Here is a 25,143-nt window from a genome sequence, read left to right as displayed (position 1 = left end):
GGCGGCAACTTCTCTTAGAACACAACTCCCCCGGAAGCTCTGAGCCCCCGGGGCCTATGGAGGGCCAAAGAGCAGGAGGAGGAGGCGAGCTCAGCTGCAGCTTGGAGCAGCCTCTCAGCCAAGGCAGGAAGGCACCAAGAACCGAGAGCCAGGATGCCATCCCGCGACGGCCTTCTGGGATGAAACCGTCAGAGACCAGACGAGGGGTCAGGCCAGAGGTGAGGAATGTCTTTAACTGTGAATCACTGACTCATTAAAATAATTCACCCGAGGGTGATGTGTTAAAGAAGCCACCTAATATTCCATTCCATGGGTGAATGGAACAGGGTGAAGGGCAAACGGGAGCCTGGAAAACTGAAAATATTTAACACTGTACTTTTTTTTTTAATTAAGAAAATAAAAGATATTATTAAGCTAATTAAAAACTGTTAAGCAGGGAAGCGGACTTGGCCCAGTAGTTAGGGCGTCCGTCTACCACACGGGAGGTCCACGGTTCAAACCCGGGGCCTCCTTGACCCGTGTGGAGCTGGCCCATGTGCAGTGCTGATGCGCGCAAGGAGTGCCGTGCCACGCAGGGGTGTCCCCCGCGTAGGGGAGCCCCACACGCAAGGAGTGCGCCCGTGAGGAGAGCCGCCCAGCGCAAAAGAAAGTGCAGCCTGCCCAGGAATGGCGCCGCCCACACAGAGCTGACACAGCAAGATGATGTAACGAAAAGAGACACAGATTCCCGTGCCGCTGACAACAACAGAAGCAGACAAAGACGACGCAGCAAATACACAGAGAACAGACATCTGGGGCGGGGGGGAATAAATAAAATAAACAAATCTTTAAAAAAAAAATGTTAAGCAAATAAAATTTAACATGCACTTTCGACACGCACAGACTGTAAGAGTCGGGGAGCGCGCTCCCAAGGAGCCACACTCTTCTGTTTGGACCTGTCCTGGGTCCCCTTTACACAACAGGCTGAACCCCTTCTGGCACTCTTCTAGTTTCCTACTCTATAAAAACTGCTCTCTAGCCTACTGAATCTGCTAAAATACTGAAATTGTCTCCAGCAGCCTAAATGGCATTTTAAATAAATACTGTGAATTGATGAAATGACCAATTACGTTAAGTACCCACGCCTGGTGTAATCCAAACCAAATCTTACTCCATTATCCTCCAAACCTAGAGGTGATTCAGCAGCCCCCACAGCCGGGGATTCTGCTAGAACCAGAATACAGAGGCCACACTATGGTCAAAGAGGACTGTGAGAGCTTCCAGGTAATTCTTGTAATTGGTTTTGCACTGGGAAAAATAAATGTGCTGTTTCTGTTCAACAGCTTAGAAACCAAATGACTATGAGGCATGAACATCAACTGGTTCCCCACTGTCACCAGGATGTCACTTTGCTCCACTCATTTCAGGTTTTAGCCGCCCTCATTTCCCCTCTGGACACCAGGCTATTCTTCTTAGGGCATATCTCTGAGCATGGGATACCCTTTTTCAGACGTATTTAGGAATCACTCATTTTCTCACTTACCCTAGAAAGTCTCAAGTGTATGCTCCCTGGCCCTGCCCTCCTGTGCCTACATGTTCCCATTGTTTCTATATCAGCCTGTTTTTCAAGGCCTTGTCAAGTGTCAGTTCTCCCCAAAAAAGTGGCAGCCCTACACTCTGCGCTCCTGACAAAAGCAAGCCTTCCCTCCTCTGAATCATGCGGCTCATCTGCTGATTTTCCTGCTCCTGGTCTTCTTTTCGTTTCGGCCCCACAGCCAATCCATGGAGCAGGTTCTCTCCCACATTGTGCAGCCCGGTCCTGTCAGACCTGCCGGTGACCCATAACCCTGTAACCTGGGGCCCAAGGCCAGGCTTGGCTTCCACTGACCAGTCCCTGGGCCCCCAACATCCAAAAGAGACTCCTGAATCACCCCATCTGATAAAGCTTCACCTTCTACTCCAGTACCAGGAACTAAGTTCTGCCCACCTTTCCAAAGCAGCCCCCCTTCCCATTCCCATGGCTGGAACCTATTAACAGAGTTCTTTCCTAGTCTGATTAGCTAGAACCATTTTCCCAACTGGATAGAGGGGAAAAAGTAAGGATGCTTGCATATTATGAAAATGCAAGGTACAAATTTGAGAAAATGAGCACAGGTTAGGTACATTTTCTTTAACTGGATTATAACCCCAGACCTTCCCCTGGCATGACTGGGTAGCTCTGGTTTGCATACCCATATCTGTATTTGTAATACTCTTGTGTGGGCATTAGAAACTTCTTGATGACTCGCTACCACTCACCAAAAGAAAGCAAAAGTATTAATTAGGAAAAACACACCCTTATTTCAAAAAGTCTGATCACAATAAAAGCATCTCTCAAGAACTATATATACTGATAGAGCAAATGAAGAAATATCACAAAGAAAAATTAATGTTAACCAGTCCTTGCCCACACTTCAAACCCTCACAAGATTCTTCTCTCGAATGCACAAAAAAGAGAGTGTATTTAATTGGATATGGGTCCACGGAACACCTGGGATCAGTAATAGTTTAATTCGCAATTAATTCTCAATGCCTGAAGTACTAGAGAGATTTTTAACCCCCATCAAGAACAGAAAAGCGGGTGTACTTCAGTGGTTGAGCGCCTACTTCCCACATATGAGGTCCCAGGTTCAATCCCTGGTACTTCTTAGAAAAAAAAAAAAAGTCTACTACCCAGGAGAGAGAATCTTACTAGTATAATTACTCAACTCCAGAAACCGTTGTCAATGTCTCCTCATGCTTTTGCCCAGCAGAAACAAACAAAAGAACCTAATACTCTGAGAGTAAGCCTACCTAATGTGGAACTTAACGAATAAAAACCTGGTAAGAAAAAGCTCTAAGCAAACAAAATTCCTTTTCTAAAAATAATCCAAACTTGAGTACAGAGTTTTAGAATAAAAAGAGGGAGTGGATGTGGCTCAAGTGGTCGACCACCCACTTCCCAGCTGGGAGGTCCAGGTTCGGTCCCCAGTGCCTCCTAAAAACAAAAACAAGCCAACTCAGAGGAACTGATGTGGCTCAGTGGCTGAGTGCTAGCTTCCCTCATACAAGGTCCTGGTTCAATCCTCGGTCCCAATACCTCAAAAAACAAAACAAACAGAAAAACCACAAAGGTGCACAGAACTTTGAAATTCATTTAAAAAAACAAAGCCTCATCATGATTGGTTTCCATTTAATTCTATGTGAAGGGAAAACAGAACAGATTTGTTTTGAATTATGTATTAATTTTTAGAGTACAGAGAGTCCCTCTTATTTTCTTAAACATTTAGAATAGCTATTATTAGGGCCATTACGATTAGGATTAACCCAATTTGCCTGCCTAAATTTCACCAGTATCAAGCAAAAAATTCTTAAGTCCTCCAGTTTCACAGGTTATTAAAAAGACAATATGCAATTGCATGGCCTATAAAATAACAACAAAAATGTGACAAAGTTTCTCACAATTGTTTGAGCTACTCTGAAACTGACGATAAATAAATGTCCTTTTTCTGAATTTGATTTATGTTCTACTCCTTCACGTACATGCTGGGCTCTCTGCATAAATTTTTATTAAATTTTTTTTTTTTTTAGGAGATATCAGAGATTGAACCTGGGACATCGCACACGTGAAGCATGTGCTCAACCACTGAGCTCCACTTGCTCTACTCAGCATACACTTTTAAGGAAAAGAGGCTTGACAGATGTAAGTCAACTAAAATGCACAAAACCCCTCATCATCAGGACAGTACAATTCTAAAGGTCTTGGTACAACCAAATCCCTTTGCTTTTGGCCAGTTGTGCCACTGTGACTCTTGGCCACTCAGTTGAGGCTCAAGGAGACAAGATATTGGGTGACCCAACTGATTCTAGCTTATCCACACAGCAGATACCCAAAACAGCATTAGATCCACAAGTAATCACTATGGGTATTCAGAATGCATCTCAGTGTTTTTTAGTAGCTTATTCTTCTTTAACTTTTTTCAATAATTTAAAAAAATACTCAATAGCAAAAGTAGAGATGAATGACATTTTGCATTCCTTGATCACTGTGGACAGGAAATAGTGCAAGGCAGATGAAATTGGGCTGGGCAACAAAAAGGTTGTCCCTCTGCAAACGATGCTTATGGAGACAAGTGAAAGGTGACTGTCCTCCAAGCCTCAGAATAAACCATGATCAACTTTTCAGGCATACATGGAAATTATGGGACAGCAGGGAACAAATGTACCTTCACAAGGACAAAAGTTAGGAACACTCCAAACATCCTGATAAGCTCAACCATTTGAAATCTGTAAAGGGGTTGGTTTTTATCAACCCATATGACACTACCATGCATCCTAACTGCCATATAATTCCAATTTCACCGAAGCAGCCAAACACTGCCAGCATATGGCACCAGTGATGACAGACCAAAGACACAGTCCTTAATTCCAGTCTAACCATCCACATCCACAAGGTGACTCGAAGAAGAAATAAAAAAACTGGACACACAGACCCCACCCACAGCAGTCACATTTGCCAGAGTGCGCTCCTCCTCAGCAGGGCAGTCATCCCAAATGACACCAGCACAAAGGGAATAAAAGGTGGTGGCAGGAGGGGAGAGGTACTCCTAGAGACCTACCTTGCAGAAGGGCTCCATTTCTCTTGAAGAATGTACTGCCTGGCCAGATAGGTGGACCTGATGTGCTGAAACAGAAGAGAAACAAGTGTAAGGCCGAGTTCATTACATTCACTCACTCAGAATGACCCCTTCTCCAAACAGGTCCACTCAAAATCTCTTCTACCAAACGAGGCTGACCAACCAACCGACAAAAAAACAAACTGGAAAACAAAACGTATTGTTTAGGAAAGGACAAAATTTTGCATTGCTGGTAGGAATGTAAAATGATACAAGCAGTCCCTCCCAAAGTTCAAGAGAATTACTGTATGACCCAGAATATTCTACTCCTAGGTATATACCCACCAGAACTGAGAACAAGGACTCAACGAGATACTTGTACACCAATGTACATAGCAGCACTATTCAAAATTGCCAAAAGATGAAAACAACCCAAGCGTCCATCAACAGATAAATGGATAAACAAAATATGGTATATCCATCCAAACAACAGAATATTATTCAGCTGTAAAAAGGAATGAGGTTCTGATCACGTTTCTTCATGCATGAATGTTGAAAACATTATGCTAAGTGAAATAAGCCAGATGTAAAAGGACAAATACTGTATGATTCCATGGTTAAAATGGCAAAGTGTATGTTATATAGATAGTATCACAATAAAATTTTAGAGAAATGACCTCAAAGCATTTTCCCAATTGTGTATTATTTACGCCATCTGAAAAGGCATCTTTAAAAGCCATGAGGTTTGTTTTATACAAATGGGCTCCACGTTCCACTGGGCAGAGCCTGTCCTTTTGAGTATTTTTATTCTTATTAGTGAGGTGCTGGTGACTCTCTAGAGTCACCTGCTCGCTCCTGAATCCTGAAATTACCCATCAGGTGCACAGAACAAAATGGCAAATCCATATGGTTCAACTCCATAGTTTATAACTGAAGAATACCTGCTAACATGTCCATCATTTTATGACTTTATGAGGCAAAGAACTCCTGTCCATGTATCCTGAGATCAAGTGGGTTTGCTGATACTTCCTGGTGCCACCTGCATATTATAAGTGCAAACTGGCCTTTCTTGGCATTTCTACCATAGGAACTTTAATATATAGACATGACCTTGCTTGATTCCCTCCCGCCAACCCTCCAAACTCCAGCCTCTTGTTTCTTATCTTCTTTTCAATTTCTTGGCTTAAAATGTTGCATTCCATCCCCCATAAAACGTTCTGCAGATAGTTTACCACCCACAGTCCAGATATGAGGAGAAGCAAGAAAATAAGAATGATCAATATATCACAAAGACACTTACTGCATTTTCAGATGAGCATTTCCACTGTTTTAAGACATCCAGTGAGAGACTTTATAACCAAGCCAGCCTTAGTAAAATATCCGTAAAGTGGAAAGTACGTTATTCTAAATCAAGGGCTGGTTTAGATTAACGTTAGAAAGCACTTAGTCAAAAACATTACCACATCTAACCTGAGAGCCAGGATAAATTACAATTACATTCATCAAAGAGTACATAGCCAATGATATTGGCTAATATATTATCTATCACCTTCAACACTGTAAAAATAAAAAGTTGGTCTGAAAAACATATTTAAATGAATAAAAAAAAAACCATATTTGTAAGTTGGGTGAAAATATACACACAAACAGGATAAGATGGCTGTATAAAAAATGCTTAGCTAGTTAATGAGGCTCTCTGGTACTACAGGATAGCCACAGAGTCAAACAGGAGAAAGCCAACGAAACATTCTACAGACCAGAATTTCATCATCAGATGCACAAATAGCAGAGCCGATATAGGGATACATTACATGAGTGGATAGGAGGGGTGTGAGAAGAAGAAAAGAAAGTCAGCTGGGCTAGAGATCAAATGCTCTCTGCTCCTTGAGCTAAAGGAAGCTTTTTGTTTTCTTTTGTTTTGCTTGGTTTGGGGTCCACTCTACAGCTAGCAAGAACAGCGCATCTCAGCTGTGGCTTTCCTTGCGACCCTGATTTTTGTTTCTGGTAACTCTGAGCTGCCAGCAGTTTGTCCAGGACAAGACTGGGCTAAGGTGGGGTCTCACAGCTGTGGGACAGTGGTGGCAAGCCGATTTCTATTCTATCTGACTCCTTGCCTATTCCATTTTAGGACTTTTAAGGCTCAAAGTTGCACAAAGAGTAGCATGTGATAAAATGCTTAAGATTATCTTTTAACAACTCCAGCCAGCTTCTGGGATTTTACCATCTTATAAGAAAGCAGGAAACAGCAGGCTGACTGTTGCCAATATTGAAACACCTGATTTATAAAGAAATTTAAAAACTGAGGCCTTCATTATAGAGGACTGGTTCTTCTAAAGAATTCAATAATTGAGTATTACCGCAGGAGCTTGAATATCCAGCTTACTTCCATTCAAATCTCCTCTTTATCCTGACCTTGATTGGGCTGAAAACTGAGTAGACACCAGGGATGGAGCAAATGTAGGGAACTGAGGTCAGATAAATCCAGTGGTTTAAAAAAGGAAAATTCTCCATGTGATAAAATCTACCTGAAGATTTCTAAAACATCCTTTTAATGCACTTAAGTCACCAATCTCCATTCTATTGTCATTCTGCTGTGCTGTCCATCTAATATATGCCCTAGGAGCGGAGAGTGATTTGGACTGAACCCCCACCTTCTCTTGCCTAGCCCCCGTTGGAACTAATGAATTCACACATGGTCTTTTTACAGCTCAGATTAAGCCAGTTCCTGCCATGCTAACTGCAAAGTTTTGAGCTCATCTGCCCTATATTCTACCCTCCTCCTCATACGGATGGTCCCTCAAAATGACATTATCTAACTGCGAGGAGATTCAAGATTAAGTGCCTTTTCAGAACTGTACTTAGTGCTGACAAAGAACAGTGGGGGGAGAGGGGGAATTGAAAACCGTATTTCATGACCTCTAGGAATTTACGCTCACACTTACCTAGCTCCAACCTCCAATGGGTCTATCTAAAGAGACACTACAGCAAAGCCAGTGGTTATGGTCCAGGGGCTGCAGGTTGGGGAGACAATGAACTGATTTGGTTTTCCATCTGGAGACATCTCTGGCTACTAGGTCTTTAAAAGTTCAAAGTTAGTTCTTCTTAAAAGGTAGAAAAAATTATATCTAAAAAATTACATCACATTGCTTCAAAGTGTATATTAGCCACAGGAATTCAAAGTAGCTGTTGAGCATTGAGGTCACATCACAAACTTCCCAGTCGTGTGGAAGTCAAGAGGAGGTAGGAGTGGGTTTGGGGATATGCAAAGGGAGCACAGGGTGCTTGCCACACCCTGGCAGTTAAAGGTCAGTGCCTTATGAATGGTCACTGCCATGAAAACCGGCCGCTAGGGCCTTCTGAAGCACTGACACTGCTATGTCAAGTTCCACTTACAGAACACTAAGTCAATACTTTTCCACAGGATCCTCCAATCCCTGGGGTTTAGGCAGGGCAGAAACGACCTCTTCCCATTCCACAGACAAGGAGATAGAGGCCCCAAGAGCTGAAGGGACTTGCCCAAGGTGTCACAAGGCTAACTGGTGACCAGCCCAAGACTGGACCAGGGCTTAAGGTGCCAGTCCACTGTACCTGAGAGACATCACAAATCAAAGGCTGCCACCAGTTTCATTTCTAATTTTCCAGTCTTCTAGCACCACACTCAGCTCTCCTCCCCTGTAGAAGAAGGCAGCCGAGGGTATTTGCTAGGAATCCCGCCAAGGCAAAGTCCTAGGCTAGAAAAAGCCATCGGGCTATCCATATGTGAAGACAGACTTACGGGCACGTATTAGCAGAAGCAACACAACACTGGCGCCACAAATATCTCATTTCAGTAATTCCATGACCTTCAGCAGTGGAAGCCAAACCACCTTTGTGAGAGAGGAAGCAGACCAGCAGGCTGAGAGGGCATGGCTGCCAAAGGCAGTCTGTGAAGTGGCATTTGAGACCATTGATCCCGCTGATCCTTAAGCCCGTGCTGAGCCAGCAAATCCCAGGGGATGAGAGACACGGACCGCAGCAGTACCTCGGTGTCCGCCCTGGACCATCCCTGGGCCTCGCCACTCTCTGCTGCATTATTCCAAGCTCCCAAGGGTGAGGGAACACGCCAGTCCCCAGGTCTTCCAGCTCCCAGGGGGGCTCTCGGCATAAAGAGGTGATTTGTCACATGCTTTCCTCCACACTCCCTGAGCTTTAATCACTGGGCAAACCGGCTGGATTGTATCTGACACTCCAGGAGCTTCTATGGCAAGACCCACACCTGAATTCAGCCACCTGGATTTTGTGTGGGTCTAACAAAAAGCAAATTAAGAAAGGTCTTTTCTCCAAGAACCCGGCAGCCAAACAGGAACTGGTGTTTGTTTCTAAGTGACACAAGAGCAAAGACTCCAGAAGAAGTGATGCAAAACCTCAAGTGTTTGGGGCAGTGAAGGACAGACCCTCCTGCTGCGCCTCTGAATCTCCCTGCAGTGAGCATATCGGCAGAGCTACGCAAGGTTCTACTTAGACCAGAACGGTCCGCGGCACACTAACAGTCAGATGACTGGGAAAGGGACAGGAATGCAGTGAGACAAACCCGTGCTACTAGCACTTATGGAGGTCAGGGCTCGCCCTCTACTCTTTAATCAACTGAGTGCAGACCCCAGGCATGCTTTTGGAGCTGGAAATGGAGTGTGAAGGCAATCGCTTTGGATGTGTGACATCCACCATCAGGCAGAATCTTCCCAGGAATAAAACCATCACCACAGTTATAACAAAGGGGGAATCCCTGAGAAAATACTTGGGAGTCTACTGTTTTAACTTTTAACTGGAGAATAATCGTCAGGAAATAAGAGGAAAACAAATATGACCGACAGGACATGCACACACAGACCCCTTGGGTGGAGGATGCCACTAAGTGAAATTTGGAATGCACTGATCAGAGAAATTTGGACAGAGAGACACGTGTGAGAAGGTTGCAAGTTTCAGAAAATATCATTCACAATTTGAGAAAATTCATTCAGAGTGCAACTCAAAGTCCAGAATTCTCGGCAACAGTCCTGACACTTGCATTCAAAGATATCTTAGTAACCCCTTGGTCCAATCTAAGGTGTAGCTGGGAGAACAGAGGATTTGGACTCAGAGGATTTATCCGTGTGAATCGCAGGCTGAAAGCCTTAATTTGTCTAAATCTCAATTCCATGCCTGCAAACTGCGGGCAAGGACAGAATCTAATGGATTGGAATGAAATGAGAGGACGCACGTAAAAAGATGCTCTGTAAACTGCAAAAATCTCTGTGGCAGCCATGATGACATCATGTACACTGAAGTTTAGAGAAGTGAAATGACTTGCTCAGTGCCACACAGTGGCTTGGTGCCGGTTCCTGGCTTGGCACCTGTGCCTCCTGACTCACTCCCATGATACTCCCAAGTTTGCGCTTGCCTTCATTCCTGTGGCAGACAGGGTAACTGCATTCTCCATCTTCTTTTTTTTTTTCTTATTTATTTCTCTCCCCTTCCTCCCCCCGCCCCCCGTTGTCGGCTCTCTGTGTCCATTCATTGTCTGTCTTCTGTGTCTGCTTGTATTCTTGTCAGCGGCGCTGGGAAACTGCCTCTCTTTTTTGTTGCGTCATCTTGCTGCATCAGCTCTCCGTGTGTGCAGTGCCACTCCTGGGCAGGCTGCATTTTTTTCACACAGGGTGGCTCTCCTTACGGGGCGCACTCCTTGCGTGTATGCGGAGGACACCCCTGCATGGCACAGCACTACTTGTGGCATAAGCACTGCACATGGGCCAGCTTCACCACATGGGTCAGGAGGCCCTGGGTTTGAACCCCGGGCCTCCCATGTGGTAGGTGGATGCTTTATCAGTTGAGCCAAATCTGCTTCCCTCCTTCTTCTTTAAGGAAGCATCGAGATCCTCCTCAGTCTGGAAATTTTGAATGCTCCAGTCCAAAGTAGGAGTGAGGAGTTTCTAAAACTCAATAGGCTGGAATAAGCAGCTTCGCAGATGCCCCCTACTCTGAGGAAGATCCTCTGTAGACCCCAACTGGGAAGTACAGCTGCCCCACAGGGGCCTTCCAGGGTCACTCCCGCAAGAGGCACGCGAGAACAGGTGGGGACGTTCCAGGGCCCGCCACTTCTCAGAGGCGTTACTGAAACAACCGAACCACCACTGCCTGGGACCCAAAAGCCACAACTGAGAGGAAATCAAGATTACGGTGAAGGAAAAACACCCAAAATGGCAAGGACTGGAATCACTTTGTTACCTCAGCGACGTGTTCAAAATGGAGGCTCATCCTAACTTCACAGGCACCAACCTACAAACATCCCCCAGGGGCCCGTGACCTGCATGTGCTGGGGGTAGAAACAGCTGGGGAATGCTGTCTGACACAAGGTTAATTTTGCTATTTTAAAACTATCAATGTATAAAATGTTCCACAAAGCATGCCGTGAGATATAGGGCGTCACTCCTTGGCCGGCCGCTTCTGAGAACTACTGGTGGCCACCACGGGGCTTCTCCACCCCCACCCTACTGGCATCCTGGGCAGATCATTCTTAGCTGGAGACTGACCTGTGCCTACACGCCCTGGGCGTGGCACACAAAAATGTCCTGAGCACAGCTGGGTGTCCGCATTTGAGCACCATGGAGCTGATGCAATGCCCCTAAGCTGGCTCCAATCTTCTCTCCACTCAAGTCCCAAACCTCCCTTCACCAGGTAACGTTACCTCCTCTTTTCGAAAACCAAAGACATTCCATAGGAGCTCACTCCTCTTCCATTACTTCAACCTGCATGTGCAGCATGTATATGACTTGCCAAAACTCCATTTTTTCCCCTCCCTCCATTGCCTGGTCTCCAGTGACTTGTCTCCTCAGGCTAAGAGCCTCTTGACTCAGCCAAACATGAACTAGTCTCCAAATCTTCTTTGCTCACAAGACTGTGCTGACCCTTAACAAAGCCCACACCTCTTCTCCTCTCATTGTCAGAGGTCACCAGAGCCTTCCAAACACCCTGACTTTCTAGGACAGCTGCCCTTGGCACCACTGCAGGCTTTTTCCTTCCCCCACTTCGTTAATCCACATGTGCTCACATAAAAGCCGCCCTCTTCTGACTCTCTACTACTTTTGAAAAGGACTCTGTGACAGTTTGGAGTTATTTTATGAATCTCCAAAAGAAAAAAGATGATGCTCTTGAACTAATCCATTCCCTTGGGTGTGAGAACCTTTTGATTGGACTACACCAGTGAGGCGTCACTCAGGTTGACTCTCTGCCCTCTTGCTGGGTCTGATATAAATGGAGACATACAGGAAAAGGGAGCTCTGTCATTTTGATTCAGCCACAGGAGAGAAAGGACTCCAGGTTCGCCCACAGCTGAGTTCAAGGAGAGATGCCCGGAGAGGCTCAAAGAGCCCAGGGAGAGAGGACTCATCAGTCACAGCTGAGGTCAAGGAGAAAGCAGAGACCTGCAGACCTGTCTTGACTGATCGCCACATGGCAGGACGCCAGGATCACCAGTAGCTGATTTTGGTGAGAAAACGTCTGTGATGGTGCCTTGATTTAGACATTTCACAGCTTCAGAACTGTAAGTTTTTATTCTAATAAATTTCCTATTTCGGAACTCAACCCATTTCTGGTACTTTACATCGGCAGCCCTGTGGGAAACAGACAGACTCTTTGACATCCTTTCTACTTTTACCCTTCAAAATACCTTCTGAGCCTGGCAATCTTCCTATTCTCCTTTCTTTATAGTCTGTTGGCTCTTCGTCACATCTTGATCCCATAATTCCTTTAGTTGTAGCACTCTCTTCTTTTCTATTCATATTCCTTTCCTAGGAGAGTTCACTGGCTCAGGGGATATTCTGGGTTTCCCAATTTCCCAACTCAAGCTGGATCTCATCTCTGGACTCTGGAATGTATCTTGGGCTGGCCCCTGGACACAGCACTCGGCTATCGTATCATCCGCTAACACCCGCCTCCACCCTCCTGCTGGTCCTGCCCCATGGAACTTTCCACACTGCCCTCGATTCACCAGTGAACTTGGCCCTCTTTCCATACAGTGCACCAGCTCCCAGAGACACGGAGATACTGTGAGCTGTCTCTTTCTTTTCCTGGATCCCTAATGCCTACTACACCCAGCAAATATTCACTGAGGGAATACAAGTTTGCAGTTTAACTCAGCATTCCCCATAACAGAACAAAAAAACCAATTCAGCTTTTGGTGATCACCCTGTAAAATATTCAGGCTCCAAATTATGGAGCCTCTTGACACTTTCCTCTCCTGTACCACCTGTCCTCTGTCATCCATTCCCACCAACTGTTTCTTTCTAACGTCTCCTGCACTTTTCCCTTCCTTTGTGCTCCCACTCCTGGGTCAGTTCACACCAAGATGTTTGAACTAGCATCTTCATAGGACTCAGACACCCAATCTCCTCCACTGCACCCCAATCCACTGGGGTTCTAAAAACACAGGGCCATCAAGCCGGCTTCCTGTTCAGATTCCACCCCAGGTCTACACTAATGGTTTACCACTGGGGTCTCTAGAAAACCCCCAGAGGAGGGGCTCTGATGCTACCACTAATGGGGCAGACAGGACGGGGGTCCAGGTGAGAGCGGGCCAGTCAGCTCCTGCCCAAGATCAACAAAGCATCTCCTGCTTCATGTGACTTATGCGTTGAGTTTCCACAGTCATTTGAAGAGTTTGGTGGTTACAAGAGTATTTGAAAACCAACACTTATGGGAAGCGGACTTGGCCCAGTGGTTAGGGCATTCGCCTACCACATGGGAGGTCCATGGTTCAAAACCTGGGCCTCCTTGACCCGTGTGGAGCTGGCCCACGCGTAGTGCTGATGTGTGCAAGGAGTGCCCTGCGCAAGGAGTGGGCCCTGTAAGGAGAGCCGCCCAGCGCGAAAGAAAGCGCAGCCTGCCCAGGAATGGTGCCACACCCATGGAGAGCTGACACAAAAGATGACACAACAAAAAGAAACACAGATTCCCGGTGCCACTGAGCTGACGCAACAAAAAGAAACAGATTCCCGGTGCCAATGAGCTGACACAACAAAAAGAAACACAGATTCCCGGCGTTGCTACTAAGGATAGAAGCGGTCACAGAAGACCACACAGCGAATGGACACAGAGAGCAGACAACTGGGGGGAGGGGGAAAGGGGAAAAAAAATAAATAATTCTTAAAAAACAAAAACCAGCCAGCACTCAAGCGTCAGGTCCAATTGGTTTTCTGCCTTTCAGAAACCCGCACAGTCTTGCCCACCGCCTCTCCCGCAAGAACACACACTTAATTCCTCTGGCCCTTTCCAGTCAATCGCCTTCAGTCCATTCTCTTTACCCATTCAAGTCTCATAGTCCTTTAAGGTCCAATTCAAATCCCACCTCCCAGGGAAACTTTTTCCGGTCACTCCTATCCTGGGACCTCTCCCTCCTCTGAATTCTCTACCAGTTATTGTTCGTACAGCTCCTGTGGGAACTGATCATACTCTGACATCTCACCTGTTCTGATGATGCCTTACACCTTCAATTCATTGTCCACACGCGTGTGTGCCATTCAACCAGAGCAGAAGTGCCGCGGGGGTGGAGGCTGAGTAATTCCAGAACCTGGGAGGGTTCACTCCATCCCAAGGACCGCCGCCATGATTCTACTAAGTGGTTTCAAAAATAGCAGGAATGCGACCTGCATGTCCTGAAAATAATTATTTCAGAAACTAAAGAGATTTTTTTTTAAAATTTCTTTTAAACAAAATTGAATTTCTTACAAAGGAATCAGACTATATAGTAACATTATCTCTTTTTCCTCTATGATCGTCTCGGATAAAAACTTAAAAACCTTTACGAATAGAAACAAAATTAAAAATCTCATCATTGATGGTTAAGTAATAGGATAGGTAATTTGGATGACTCCTTTCTAGGATTTCTTGATTAGTTAGGAATATATAAATAACTAGATAAGTACATGTATATTTTTGGTAATATGAAAAGCATGTGTGGGTAAACTGAAAAAATTCTGCTTAAAACCAGGGCTACAATTTTATATGCATACAGCTCATGATACATCTTACCAACAGATGCAAAGGTGTTTATCATTATCTTTGTGCTACAAGGTTACTAATTTTACATATGAAAACCAAGGCATCATTCAGCATAAAGTACATTATTTGCATGATGTATTTGCATTTGTAAAACACCCACATTTACTTTTACTGCTTAATGGGCCCTGTTTAAATGGGCCACTCTATATAAACGGAGCACACTGGTTCCCAACTCAATGGTGCTGATAAGAAAACTACTCCTTTTAAATGCAAATGAACCTACTAATCACAATTAAAATGGTGGAGTTGAGGAAGGCTGAGCAGCTGTTCCAAGAGCTACAAGTCTAGAGCCAGTTTGGTTCCAGCTTCAGCTCCAGAGCAGTCTGGGACTTCCAGGGACATCTGCCCAGGAGCCCTGGGATAAACTCAACTTTTCCAAAGGGCCTGGGGGAGGGGACACAGCTCCGGGGCCGGTCCTCCTCAGGGCCAGATGTGAACCATCTGGTTCAAGGGGCAGCTGAGGAGGGGAGGGAGGGCTGCATTTGTGAAACTCACAGAGGAAAGGCAAGGCACACACACCACAAGTTTAAGACATGAATCTGACTAAGGCCACGAAGCAGCTCGAGGGACCTGCCCAAACGGCCAGAAGACAGCGCACAAGGCCCCGGAACCCAGATCTCAGATACCTCCTCTCACTCAGCCATTCACTGAACAAACCCATTTTTGCACCTGCTGTGGAGGCGCAGCAATGAAGAAACCATCCTGCCCTCCAAGAGGCAGGGACATGGGTGGGCAAATAAAGGGTGCAGGATGACAAACAGCTCGGACACACAGCGGCAGGAGCACTGCCTTTGGGTCTCGGCTGATCCCTATACTGTGCCGTCCAGACAATGCCCTTCTTGTTGGGTAGAAACCATCAATGAGCCCCTCTGCCGTCTCCTCCCACCCTCAACAATCCCCCTTCTCTGTGCCTCAAAAGCGCTGCTGTGGACATGGACTTCAACACCAACTGTCCTGTCTGGTCCCCAGCTGCCTCCCCTGGGAAACTAGAGATTTTCCAGAAGTGTCATCTACCTTGTTGGGTGCTCAGCACAGCGCCTGGTACATAGTATGTGCTCAGTAAATGCTGGCTTCTGTCACAGGCCAGAGAGCAAGCACCTCGATATACACACTCTCTTTGGCGGACTTAGGAGAACTGAAGGATGCAGGTTTTGCTTCATCCCATGGAATTCCTGCATCTCAGCATCCCTGCTCTGAAGTGCAGAAAGCCAGCAACCTCGCGAGGCAACTTGTCCAATGCTGGTAAGTCTGTGAGAGGAGATGGCTGAAGGTAGCTCCAGGGACAGCTCCTCGGCCTTCCCTTCCGGATATGCTGGTCTCAAAAGGGAACTGGAGATGACCGTGGCTGGGCAGCAGGGGCTTAGATGTGGGTAAACCCCAGCCCTTTTTTCCTTCCCTTGCCACAGTTTCATGCAGATTGATGATGGTGCAAAAAAGCTTCAGTTTAACACATGGAACTGACTGGGGACTCTCCGGGACACATCAATATGTCTACAGGGCTTTGAGACAAATGACATAAAATCCACTCATATAAGAGGAAACACCTCTTGATAAAACATCATTTCACCCTGAACTCAATGGCAGGCTTTGAAATCGCTGGGCCATCTACCATCACTAAGAAGCAAGAAAGGCCTGCCACACTCCCACCCTCTGTCCCACCTACAGCCAATACAGATGATGCCAAAGACATAACCCTTATTATTCCACTAAACTAATGCAACTCTCAGAGAAAGTATCTCATTAATAGAGAGAAAAGTCATCATGACTTATTTATTTTTCAGGCTTTTGGACATCAAGAGATAAAAATGTTTAATCCAAGTTTTCCCCACAGCCTGATTCCTGATACCTCCTGGATCGCAGACAGGAAAATAACCAATTCATGGGGAAACTGTGGCTTACCTTGATTATGCACTTCCTTCCTTGCAAGGCCAGTCCCACTGCAAGCCCACCCATGATGAACAAAATCAATGCTGATTTTGGAAAGCTGGTGACATCAATCCACACCTTTGTCTAAATACCGTATCAAGAGTACCAGATTCAGATACTCAAACAAATCTGAAGGCAAATGTAAGAGAGAGCGCAGAAGTTATTTTTTATGAAAATTTTTTCCTACTAGATCTATTTATGGCTGGCTGGCTGGAAGGTGACATAAAGAATTTTAAATTTCCAAAAAGTAATCTCTTACGTCTGCCAAGGCAACAAATACCATGACTAGCATCAGCACCTAAACTATGTTCTTGTACTGATACTTCCAACTGAGCATGAAGAGCTGGCCCTATGCCCAGATGTGCTCCCTCCACTTCTTGCTCTTGGTGTAATCCTGGACCACTCCCCAGCCCCCACTTATACCAAGTCAGTGGCTTGCTCATGACTTCTATCCTCACTTGGTCCCATGTGTGCCCTTCCTCAGACCCTCCCCACATGCTGTACTGGGAAAACCAAAGAGGAAATGGTTGGGAAATCCAGGTACACTGATCATCCAACAGCTTATGGGCTAAGACACAGCAGACTCTCAGATACCTAATATCTAACACCCATTTGATTCTTCTAGAAAAGTCACGCAACATCCATTCCTTCCATTTAAGGAAAGTGAAGAAAACAACATTGCTAAATTTCCCTACCACTATTAAGTTCAAAGACAGCAAAGGTTCAAATAAAGGATCACTTCTTGTGTGAAGTGAGCTTAACAAAATTTGGTAATGGTGACTTTTCTGAACAGTTCTTCTTGGATATAAATAAGTGTGTGAGGGATTCTGTTTTGTGTTATTTTTGCTGTACTTTGTTCTGTCGTTCTCTCTTCTTTGAATGCCTATAACATATAAGAATTACCACATAATACGAGCTTTAAGTTTATTCAGGAAAAATTTAGCTCTCTGAAATGTTAGGGAAACCGGAGTCCCACCTACAGACTATGCTTCTTAGCCATTATACCCACCTCCCCAAGTCCACTGATGACAAGCAGGATGCACTTTCCTTCTGGGGCGCACACCTTCCCACCAGAGCTAACTGCATGAGAGCTCCCAAAGGGTCCTATAACCATCTGCGAAGCCCACCACAAAATCAGGTTCAAAATGGTATTCACATACGCTACTTCTGTATCTTCTACCTGGCCGTCTCTCTACTCTCTTCCAAGGCAATGCCCAGAAGAAGTCACGTGCTATCCATTTGGGGTTGCTGTTCCAGCCTCAGCCTTTCTAGAGAAGACAGTTTGTTTAGGGTGTCTTCACCACACTTACGTGAAACTGTGACTTCTTATTTGCAGGTACAGGACAAAGGACTCTTTCACTAATGCATTCATCTCCAGGAGCTGCCACCCCAAATTACCACAAACTAGGTGGTTTAAAACAACAGAGACTGATTGTCTCACAGCGCTGGAGGCCAGCAGTCCCAAGTCAAGGTGTCGGCAGGGCCATGCTGCGTCTGCAGGTTCTAGGGGAGAGGCTTTCCTTGCCTCTTCCAGCATGAGGTGGCCCCAGGCATTCCTTGGCCTGTAGCAGCATCAACATCTTCATGGGGCTGACTGCCCTCTGAGTCTGGGTCTGGGTCTCTTCTTCTCAGAAAGATGCCAGTCCTATTGGTTCAGGACCCCGAAATCCAGTGTGACCTCATCTTAACGTGATTACATTTGCAAAGACCTCCTTCCAAATAAGGCCACATTCTGAGGTACTGGCGTTCTTTCTAAAATCCAGCCAAGCATATGCTCAAAACCTCTCCCTGGCTCTCCGTGGACCACATCACTCGCATCTTCTTCAGTCCTCAATGACTGGCCCGACTTGTTCCATCTTCATTTGCTTCCACCCCTTGTCTGGCAATTCCACGCTGCTCATGGCTCCCCAAAGACAACACACGCACGCCTCCTGCCTCTGCTCACTCAACTGCCCATGCTTGGAACAGCCCTCCGACCCGCCCCCTTGACTTTTTAGCAAATTCTTATACATTCTTGAAAATACAGCTTGTCCTGACTTCTTCCCACGTCCCTCCAAGCCCAGGGCAGGTCCTGTCTCCCTTATGTGGCTCCATTTATATGTACCCCACTGTGCTCGAGGACGACTATCCTATGTGTCTATGAATCCTCAAGGGCTGGCACAGAGCAGGTGCTCAACAAATGTTTGCTGAAAACACTAGCCCTATTACGCACATAGAGCTGGGATTGTGAGTCTCATTTTGCAGTTATGAACACTTAATTCAGAGCGCTTAAGTCCCTTACAAGTGCTGGGCAGCTAATATGTGACGCGTGCTGTTTCCACCGCACCACGGAGGTGATATAACCCACCTCCACTTTGTTAGTGTCTCTTGAGTTTTGCAATCTATGGGGCAAAAAAAATTTTAAAAAAAGGAAAACTGGGGAAACAATAGAAGCACTCTAAGTTTAGTGGATGTTCCTGAGCATCTATACATTACTTTCTTTTCAGAACAGACACCTAGATGGACAGTTTTATACTTCAATGTTATCAGTGCATCTAGTTTAACTCGGAGCCCAGGCAGCCAAGCGCTAAATTAACATTACCCTGTCTCTGAAGCAGTGACTGGGCTCTGAGCACGGACAAGATGCCTGCGTAACTTTGAAGAAGAGATTTACACACCCCTTTGTCTCCCACATAAACGGACTCAAAAGCTGCAGCAATGCATAAATGATCCTTTCTTTCCACTGTTTATAGTTGAAAGCAGCCGTTTTCAGCTTCTTGCTGGTGATCGCGCAGCTAAAAATAGCTTTGATGCTGTCACATGAAAACTTGAGCAGAACCTGAAAGCAGTTCCCCTTTTAGTTCTGCGCCGGTTCAACTTTAAAAGAGAGGCAGCTGTTAACATACTCCAGCGTGTTTACATGATGCTGAAGTAGTTTGGCTGATAGTAAAAATAACACTGAAAGGGGACAGAATTGGGTTTGCAGCCTCTGGTGACGACACTTCTTTTGGCTGAGCTGGAGTCCCAGGAGGAGCAGTGAGGATGGCAGGGAAAATCCAAAATGCCCAATTTTAAGGGGAAATGGATTATGAGCACACTGTAGTATAGACAGGAGAGAAAGAGTTCTTGGGGTATGAGATTTCCAGCTATGCTTGAGGTCAGGAGAGGAGGAGGTGGTAATTTTTTCCTCTCTGTTAAAAACATCTAAGAGCAGATTTTTAAAACTGGGGCAAACAAGAATGAAAGACATTCAACATCTTGGCCATTCACTTAATGCCTTATGTTGATTCACTGGGCAACTGGGCCATCCACTGGGCAAACTGGGAGCAACTGAGGGTGAAGGTTTGGAAACCAGAGGAAACCCAGTTCTCACCCAGTTCCTCCTCTTCTGGCCCAGTGGGCTCAGAGAAGTTACTCATCTCCTCTAAAACTTTGTTTCCAAAGAGCCCCACCTGCAACAATGGGTTATAAAGTTTCAGTGAAAAATGTCTATACACCTCAGTGCCTGGTAAACTACATGATCCCTAACAGGCCATCTAACATCTAACAGGCCATCTAACACATCTAAAAGCAGGTAGATAAAAGAAAGTGCACTGATAATGGTCTGGGATACAGTATAGTTTTTTTTTTTAAAAGATGCACCAACCATATAAATGGTGAGAAATTAAGACCCAAATCAATTCCTTTTTAATTGCACATGTCCAAAGGATGGCTCACCTCACACTCCCTCATGAAATGAGAAAGTCTTCTATGAGGTCCCGTCCTAGAAATGACACGCTTCCAACCCAGCCTGGCTGAGCTGGAGGTGAAGGGGGACAGGGCCCTGTCTACAGCAGGACTTTGCACTCGCTGCAGTCACCGATGGAGAATTGGGGGCTCTTGCTTATGGACTAGAGTCTCCCCACTTGGAACGTCGGTGCTACAAGTCCACCTCCGTTTCACACTCCAGGACTTAACAATTACCTCGGCTTCTTACTAAGAGAAAACAAAGCCTCTGTGGCATCCCTGCCTGATTCTACGAGCTTCTTTAGTGCCACAAGCAGACGACAAGCAACTAAAGTACAAGAATGAACAGGTTCTCCAAATATGCTCTGAATTTTAGCAGCACATCGAGGTTATATTAGTGTAAGAATTTATCACCTAAGTTATATATATTTGAACAACAGAGCAGACTTTATATACTGCTGTATCTTTAACACTCATTTTTTGTTAACAAGACAAAAGAATTTATAGTTACTGCCAACAGCTTGCTGGCAGCTAATACCACGATTAGCTGTTGCCTGGCAACAGTCAAGCATGCTTCCTCCCAAATCAGGAAGAGCCACTGTTAAATCTAGACTAATTATAAAATGGGACAAATATTTAAAAGCTTTATATTTATTAAGGCTGTTGGGGTGGGGGATCCTAATAAAAATGAATGCTGTTAAACAGATTTAACCAAATATAATGCCTATCTTTGTTTCACTGTCATGCAAAATACAGATTATTTTAGGAAAACTGGATGTTTCTGCCACTTCCCCAATTTCCCTAAATATTGTACTAAACAAAGCCATGCGTTTGCATTTTATAGAAGTGTGTCTTTACCTATTCCCTCTAAGAGTAAGGATGAAAAGAACCACGTGAAAGACCTAAGCCTTTAAAATACGTATTTGTAAAGAAATTACAAAGAAAATGAGGCTATTACCAGCATTCCCAACTCTTATGGAGATGACTAGTTGTAAAGTTCAAAAGATTTATTCTAGTGTCTACCTTTGCTGCATTCTCAATTCCCTCCAAATCAAGAGTCACTCAGAATTCTCTAGGAGGAGGACAAGTCCAGAGTCCACAAGGTTGGCCTCCACCATGAGGGCCATGCTGCTACCAGGCAAGTCCTGAGTCACCAAAGCGCCAAAGCCTAGAGGTCATGCTTCACTCTTCACCGGGCGCAGGAGGAGCAGGGGAGCTCAAAAAACACAAAAATAACCCCCCCAAAAAACAGAAAAACAACACACTCACCGGAATGTGGTGACACATACAACACACCAGTTGGCATCCTTTCACATGCAAAATGTAGGTGCTGTTTACCCCAAAAGACAAGACCCCAACTACAAAGGTAGAGTATGGACTAGAACAAGGGTTGGCAAACTACATACAGCTCATGGGCCATATGAGCTAAGAGTGGCTTTTACATTTTTAAATGGTTGGAAAAGTATCAAAGTAATATTTTGTGACACAATAAAATTCAATGTACTTCAAATTCCATTGCCCATAAATAAAGTTTCATTGGAATACAACTACACTGATTCATTTACATATTGTATAAGATGGTTTTTACATGCTATGTATTTATTACCTGGTCCTTTACAGAAAAAAGGGGCTTGAAGTGGAATAAAGACAGATGTTGTTTTTGCCTTCTTAATCCTAATGCAAACTGCAGACTTTAGTTAACAGTTAATATTTTAATATGTTCTTCCATTGTAATAAAAGTATCACACCAATGCTAAGTGTCAATAATAGGGTGGTATGTGGGAATGCCTGTTTTTCACATGACTTTTATGTACATCTTTTCGTACAACTTCTCTAACTAAAAAATAATAATAATGAAATGCTATTGAAAAAGAAACTGACTTTGAATTAACATTAAACATGACAAAAACAAAGCAGATAAGCCATTTCCCACCAAACAGCCTGCTGTATGTATTAGTATTCACTGACTGTACTACCAAAACCGCCAGGACACAGTCCTTGTGTAATGCTAATTTAGTTATTATTAAATTTAATATTCATTACTTGGAATCTTTCTGGTTTCAGCTAACCAATCCTCCCTCTTTCCTCAACACGCACAAATTCCCTTTAAAGTGTTTCTTCTAGGTTCTTTCTCCTCTACCATATTAGTGGAACTATCTGAGGAACTCATCAGGTTGTCGACGTAACTCTACACCATCTTCTAAACTGAAACGTTTATTAAAAACAAATATGAGCCCTGTTTTTATGTCTGAGAGGAATATGGAATCAATTACATCTTATGTGTCAATTCACCCCCACCTCCACCCCCAGATAATGCTGAACGGGCCATGAACTTTGTAAGAAAAGTGCTGATCCAGATAAAAACTTGGACTCAGGTCTCTGCACTTGGGTTGCCCTCTCCCCTGGGATCTCCACTTACCAAGCCACAGGACGTCCCTGGAGCACACCGGCAGCCAGAATGCCTGCTCATACTCTGGAGACACATGTTCTTGAGCGTGTTACAGACCACAGACTTGGCATAACCACGGAGATGGTAACCATCCCTCCCCATCCCCTTTTCAACCAAAGCTTAGCAGAAGTGCCATTTCTCCACCCTTCCAGGATCACTGACAATAAGTCCTAAAGAAATCTCAAGACCTGAGCGTGAGCCAGATAAACTAACTTTTGGAGACTCTGCCCCTGATGTAAGAAAAAGAAAAAAGATCTTCGAGTTCTGTCAGTCTTGAAGACTGTAAGCCCTTCTGAAAGAAGCGCATGGGAGTAATTAACAGTGAAATAAGAAGACATTGCGTTTATCCTCCTCAGCCCGCCGGGTAGAACTGGCTCTCCTAAAATGAACCTAAATCACTTGGAACTACTTCAGGATGCCCTGCACTGTTCTCTGCAGATGAACTCACTTGCTAGGGCCACCACAGGTCCACAGTTTCCTCTGAAAATAATCAAGGCATTTTCAGGCTACACGCTGGGAAAGCGTTATTCTGTGGCTGAGGATACCTGGTGAACTTGCTGGTCTTCCGGTGCTGCCGGCCCACAATTCTCCTCAGGAACTGAGTGGTGAAGAGGCCACAATGAGCCCAGATCAACAGCCACCCTGACTGACCCTAGGACAGTCCACAAGGAACACCAGGTTTGAGCACCCTATCACCTACTGGGTCTGCCCCCAAAAGATAAGCTGAGCCATTCACAGTCTTCTTGACTTGAACTGCAAGAAGAGACTCTGAGGAGAAGACAGTGGATACAGAAGCTGTTGAGAGGATGAGAGGCGGAAGGAGCCTAAATGGCCCCAGCAAGCTATGGGCAACCTCAGCCACTGGCAAGCCGAGTAAATAGCTGAGGAGTCTGAGCTTTAAGCAAAGCAAAAAAAAAGGGTTTATGTCAAAATTTCATAAACTAGGCATAGCTAACCATTTAAATAACAACAAAGCCAAACAAGAGGCAGGGGAAGCAGTGCACATTAGCATGCCCGTCTATTAGTGATACTGGCCTAGAGGGTGACTGGAATTGGCTTTCTGCCATCGTGCTGGACAGTTTAGTCCTTTCGTGCCTGGCCTCTGAGGAGTGTTTCCCACAGTGGTGCTGAGTAACCATTTGCTGGTTTAATCCTGAAACGGCAGCTTGAACCTTTCCTCACTCATTGACAAAGAACCTCACTTGAGAACTCAACTAAGCACAGCCAAGCAGCCACGGATGGCCTCAGCTTCCTTGGGCTCTCCAGAAAATCCACAGCCAACGAATTACCTGAAAAGGGAATTTGCAGGTCCTCAAGTCACCCACCCTTGGGCAAGCCTGGCTCTTTAACAATGGCTCTGTTAATTCTAAGTCTGACATCATGAATTCTTCTCAGAGTAAAAATAAAACATCGAGGCAGATCCCACCAATGTGGGTAGAGTGGACATTTGTTGCTGTATCTGGTCAGCTAGCAAACATTCTTTCTTCTTTCATAGCTCCCCAAGTCTCCTCGGGGACCAGCCCTCCCCTAGTGCAGGGTGGGGCATATTAGCAGGCATAAGTCAAATAGTATATGCTCTGTCCCATGCCTCTGTTACTGGTTTAGGGAAGAGGATATATCCCAGTTCAGACCAATGGCAGACAGGCCCAAATGGGGGGAAGAGACCTTCTCTTTTTCCACTGGATTTGAACCTACAAGGATTCAGGCCATCTTGCCTCCATGAAGCATAACCTTTCCAGAGAATGGAGCCAACACAGATGGAAAGCCACAGGATGAGAAAGGAGAAACTGGGCTCTATGACTTTATTTGAGGCATACATCAGGCTTTACCTGAAGCAAGACTTACTCCTGGACTTTCTAGTTGGGTGAAATAACCCAGTTATAATTTGTATTGAATCTACTCTGAGTCATATTTGCTACCAATTGCAAAGACGAGCACTGGCTGACATACCAATCATTTAAATGAAGACTAAGCCCAAAGCTTCCTCTCCTGTTACCATCAATGATAAAGGTCAGGGTCTGCCAGGCACATGAGGGACTAGAGCCAAGGCTGAAGGGAGACCTGGTGCCTCCACTTACAGAAAGTACCTGCTGGCAGTATCAGACATCATTATTAACAGTCAACAAGAGTTTTACCTCTTCCTATTTACAGCAAGATTAAATGTCTCAGGCTTGGAACCTTTCAGTTAGCATCAAGGTGACATGAAAACCCCCATAACTTTGTACCTTCTAAAATAAGGTGCATGGTAAGTCAAAGCATAAGACTAGACAGATGGTTCAGTGAAAGTCTATAAATAGAATGAAGCACCGGTGTGAAACAAGTTTACTATAAATGCAGCATTTCAAACCTCCAGGGGGAAATCTGGACCAGTGTGCAAAG

The 25,143-nt window shown here is 45.0% G+C and overlaps 1 protein-coding gene across 4 annotated transcripts in view; it reads right to left on the bottom strand.

The window, feature by feature from the left end:
- Positions 1-25,143, bottom strand: part of FOXN3 (forkhead box N3) — a 389,249-nt gene that overhangs the window by 111,455 nt on the left and 252,651 nt on the right. For all 4 annotated transcript variants that reach the window (XM_058292566.2, XM_058292581.2, XM_058292573.2 and 1 more), the window contains one exon: positions 4,617-4,681. In XM_058292566.2, the coding sequence (XP_058148549.1) occupies positions 4,617-4,681 (65 nt within the window). The remainder of the gene's footprint in view (positions 1-4,616; positions 4,682-25,143) is intronic.

The sequence above is a fragment of the Dasypus novemcinctus genome, chromosome 3 (assembly GCF_030445035.2).
Source record: "Dasypus novemcinctus isolate mDasNov1 chromosome 3, mDasNov1.1.hap2, whole genome shotgun sequence".
Classification (NCBI taxonomy): Eukaryota; Metazoa; Chordata; class Mammalia; order Cingulata; family Dasypodidae; genus Dasypus; species Dasypus novemcinctus.
Note: the sequence above shows the minus strand (reverse complement) of the source record. Positions and strands in the feature narration are given on the sequence as shown.